At 39.2% G+C, this 3,466-nt stretch overlaps 1 protein-coding gene across 1 annotated transcript; it reads left to right on the top strand.

Moving 5' to 3' along the window:
• The first annotated feature begins 2,307 nt into the window (after nucleotides 1-2,307).
• On the top strand, nucleotides 2,308-3,308 carry LOC107711153 (heterogeneous nuclear ribonucleoprotein U-like protein 1). Its single transcript, XM_016516094.1, has 4 exons — nucleotides 2,308-2,450; nucleotides 2,539-2,638; nucleotides 2,779-2,891; nucleotides 3,015-3,308. Exons 1-4 carry the CDS (start codon nucleotides 2,445-2,447, stop codon nucleotides 3,285-3,287), a joined length of 492 nt encoding a protein of 163 aa, XP_016371580.1. The 5' UTR covers nucleotides 2,308-2,444; the 3' UTR covers nucleotides 3,288-3,308.
• Nucleotides 3,309-3,466: the final 158 nt, after the last annotated feature.

Here is a 3,466-nt window from a genome sequence, read left to right as displayed (position 1 = left end):
TCTATTTCGGAATATCAAAGTCCCAAATCTCTCGGCTACAAGTAGTTCAAAATGCTGCAGCTAGATTCTTGAAGCGGTGTAAAAAGTTTGATCATGCCACTCCCCTCTTGCGATCATTGCATTGACTGCCATTTCACTATCAAATTGAGTTTAAAATATTGCTACTTGTCTATAAATCACTTAACAATCAAGCTCCGTCTTATTTGTCTGATTTACTCCACCCCTACTCGTCGACGAGGGGACTAAGATCAGAGGGCAAATTTCTCCTCCAGACCCCTAGAACCCGCTTAAAACCAGAGGATCTAGAGCTTTTGAAGTGGCTGGTCCCACCCTCTGGAACAACTTACCAGTTCACATCAGAATGGCTTCCACTTTATCTGAGTTTAAGTCATATCTTAAAACACATCTTTTCTCACTGGCTTTTAACATGTAGTAATATGAGCCTTTGAATTGTTTTAATCTGCTTTTGTTGTTGTATGGGTTTTGAAGTGTTTTTATTTGTTTACTGATTTTCTCCTCGTTATATATTATTGTTTGTTGTGCAGCACTTTGGTCGGCCTTGTTTCGTGCTTAAATGTGCTCTATAAATAAAACTGAACTGGAACTTGAACCTCAACAATGGTGACAATTGTTAATTTAGAAAAATGTTTGGAGCATTTTTTGTTCGTTAAATATAAGTTTTAGTTTTTTAAAGTAATGACAAAGCGGCCAGCGGCATACAGTGAGATAATCATAGCCTATGTTTGCTCAATTTAGCCTTCTCAAATCATCACGACTTGCCTAAAATAAAATCTAGATATAAAACAGTTCAAGCATATAACAATGTTTTAATGTTAAGCCTAGATAAATGTACGCTGTATCCAATAGTTTGTGCGGAGGAAGCTAAAGCGCGCTTTGCAGGATGGAGGCGCCAGCGCGATTACTTGCATTTTTTTCAGTGGATACAACAACTTAAAATACGCTGTCGTTTTTGCTCATAAAAGTTAAGAGTAATACATCATTCGGAACTGTAAAGAATCTACTTTTACTTGTGAGCACTCACAATATCAACAAAACATTGTGCTTTTATAAAATAAAGAAAACAAACATGATGCGCTTTCTGCCGTCTCGTTTTGAACAGGAGCGCTTCACAAAAATGAACCGAAACTCAGCGAATGCATGCCTCAGACATGATAAATATATGATTTAATCAGACGATGTCGCTCTTATAAATCAGGATTTAAAGGTGCTGTATGTAGGATTGATACCGAGTGGTTGAACTAAGTATTGCAATTCAAATTCAAAATATTGGAGAGGGTTTTTTTCACCCGGCCCCTCCTCCTCAGACTTGACGCACACTCAGGTTGCCAGATTGACGACACCAACAGGAACGAGTGCACTTGACGATGAATGAAATGAAATACGCTGTGTTTTCCGCCAACTGGCAACCCGGGGTGCTGAAATACAATTGGGTAAACTGGCAGTGGGCGGGTTTCACAAACCAAAACAGAGACCGACATTCCGGCCCGGAACGCACATTTTCAAAGGAGAATAACTGACTGTAGCATTGTTTTTCAGATAAACAAGTATGTTAACTTAGCATGTTTCTTAAATATCTGCAAACATATTATGGTATTTTTATGCTTCAGTAGAGTCAAAAACTTACATACAGCACCTTTAAGGAGTAATGTGAGAGTGACTCCTCGTTAACGTAATATTAATGGGTCGTGTTTAGTCACTATTTATACTTGTTTTATGTATGACAACAGAAAATATGTAAATGGGAACAGCTTTATTGGGCATTCAGTTGTATTACAGTATGTGACAGTTCAGAGAGTAGAACAGATCTGAAGTGCCAAAACTTGTCTGAACGCAAACACGATGCAATGATGTCATAAATATGCTTAACACGTCACCTGCCGCAACAAGTCTCACAAAATCCTGTGGGAAAAACTGTATTGTCCCATCCTAGGTGGGAAGTCAAATTGTGTTCTTCACACAGAAGTTCCACACGTGCAGTGGTTACACTTATGTGCCGAACCGAAAGCCCCGTACCAAAATAGTTCCATTGCACCCCAATTTGGAGTGCTGTATTTTCATTAGGGATGCACCATGTACTTATACTCATTCTCATTAAATTCTCCGATACCACACAGCATGTTCACAGTGTCTGTGTCCACACAAAGAAACACTGAACAAAACAGACGAGAGCAGAATGAACATATTCGAGATAATGGATGTCTATGATGTAAATGTATCTAATTATTCACCGTTTTATTCACATTACAGAATAGTACATTACAGAATTGCTTCTTGTTTGTTTGTCTCTAGATAACTGTGACCTGCACTTCAAGGTGGCTCGTGACAGATACAGCGGATACCCTCTGACCATTGAGGGTTTTGCCTTGCTGTGGGCAGGTGCTCGAGCCACTTATGGTGTTACCAAAGGACGTGTGTGCTTTGAAATGAAGGTAACAAAGATGCTATTTAGTGTTTGAAGCCATGTTTGAGTGCCTGAGATGGGTCACAAAGATCTTTATTGTCCTGTTCCTTGTTTAGATAAATGAGGAAATTTCAGTAAAGCACCTTCCTACCACTGAGCCTGACCCTCATGTGGTGAGAATCGGATGGTCCCTGGATTCTTGCAACACTCAACTTGGTAAATGACCAGACTTACCATAACCCTGCTTCAAAGTATTTTTGACACCTGATGCATTTTTCTTTAGTAAGATTAATCAAGGTTTGTGTTCTATGCTGCATTAACATTGTAGTTTAAGAGCTTGTTCCTTCGTATTACAGGTGAAGAACCCTTCTCTTTCGGCTATGGAGGAACTGGCAAGAAATCTTCCAACTGTAAATTTGAGGACTATGGGGAAAAATTCAGTGAAAATGATATCATCGGCTGCTATATTGTAATTATATTTTTCTCTCATACTTCTAGATTAGATTACACACAATGCATCTTAATATGGGCTCAGAGACTGTATTTTTAACCATATCTCTTTTCTTTTTTCCACTCGGATTGTTTTCCATAGGACTTTGAGAGCAGTGAGGAAGTAGAAATGGCGTTCTCCAAGAATGGCAAGTGTTTGGGCCCATGTTTCCGTGTCTCTCGAGAGGAACTGGCCGGGCGTGCTCTTTTCCCACACGTGTTGGTGAAGAACTGTGCTGTGGAATTCAACTTTGGACAGAGAGAGGAGGCCTTTTTCCCTCAGCCGGAGGGCTTCACCTTCATTCATGATATTCACCTAGAGGACAGAGTCAGAGGGACACTGGGACCAGCCACTAAAGCTGAATGCGAGGTTTGATGTGGAAATTAACTTTTAAGAATAAAAATCATTATGTATTGCAGTCTCATCAACAAGGATTTTATAATGAAAAATAATTGTGTTTTTGAATTTTCAGCTGTGGCTGAATTTTATGCATCTATAATGTAATTCCATGGAGAGTAATAATTTATAAACATTTGTTGGAAAGTGATGCCATT

The sequence above is a fragment of the Sinocyclocheilus rhinocerous genome, unplaced genomic scaffold (assembly GCF_001515625.1).
Source record: "Sinocyclocheilus rhinocerous isolate Xijiao unplaced genomic scaffold, SAMN03320098_v1.1 scaffold10962, whole genome shotgun sequence".
Lineage (NCBI taxonomy): Eukaryota > Metazoa > Chordata > Actinopteri > Cypriniformes > Cyprinidae > Sinocyclocheilus > Sinocyclocheilus rhinocerous.
The sequence above is the reverse complement of the archived record's forward strand: the minus strand, read 5'-3'. Positions and strand labels throughout refer to the sequence as shown.

What these genes read in the sequence shown, in the direction of transcription:
- LOC107711153 (XM_016516094.1), top strand. An exon ending in TTCTTGCAACACTCAACTTG is followed by an intron (nt 2,639 to 2,778) that starts GTAAATGACCAG and finishes TTCGTATTACAG; the next exon opens with GTGAAGAACCCTTCTCTTTC. An exon ending in ATATCATCGGCTGCTATATT is followed by an intron (nt 2,892 to 3,014) that starts GTAATTATATTT and finishes TGTTTTCCATAG; the next exon opens with GACTTTGAGAGCAGTGAGGA.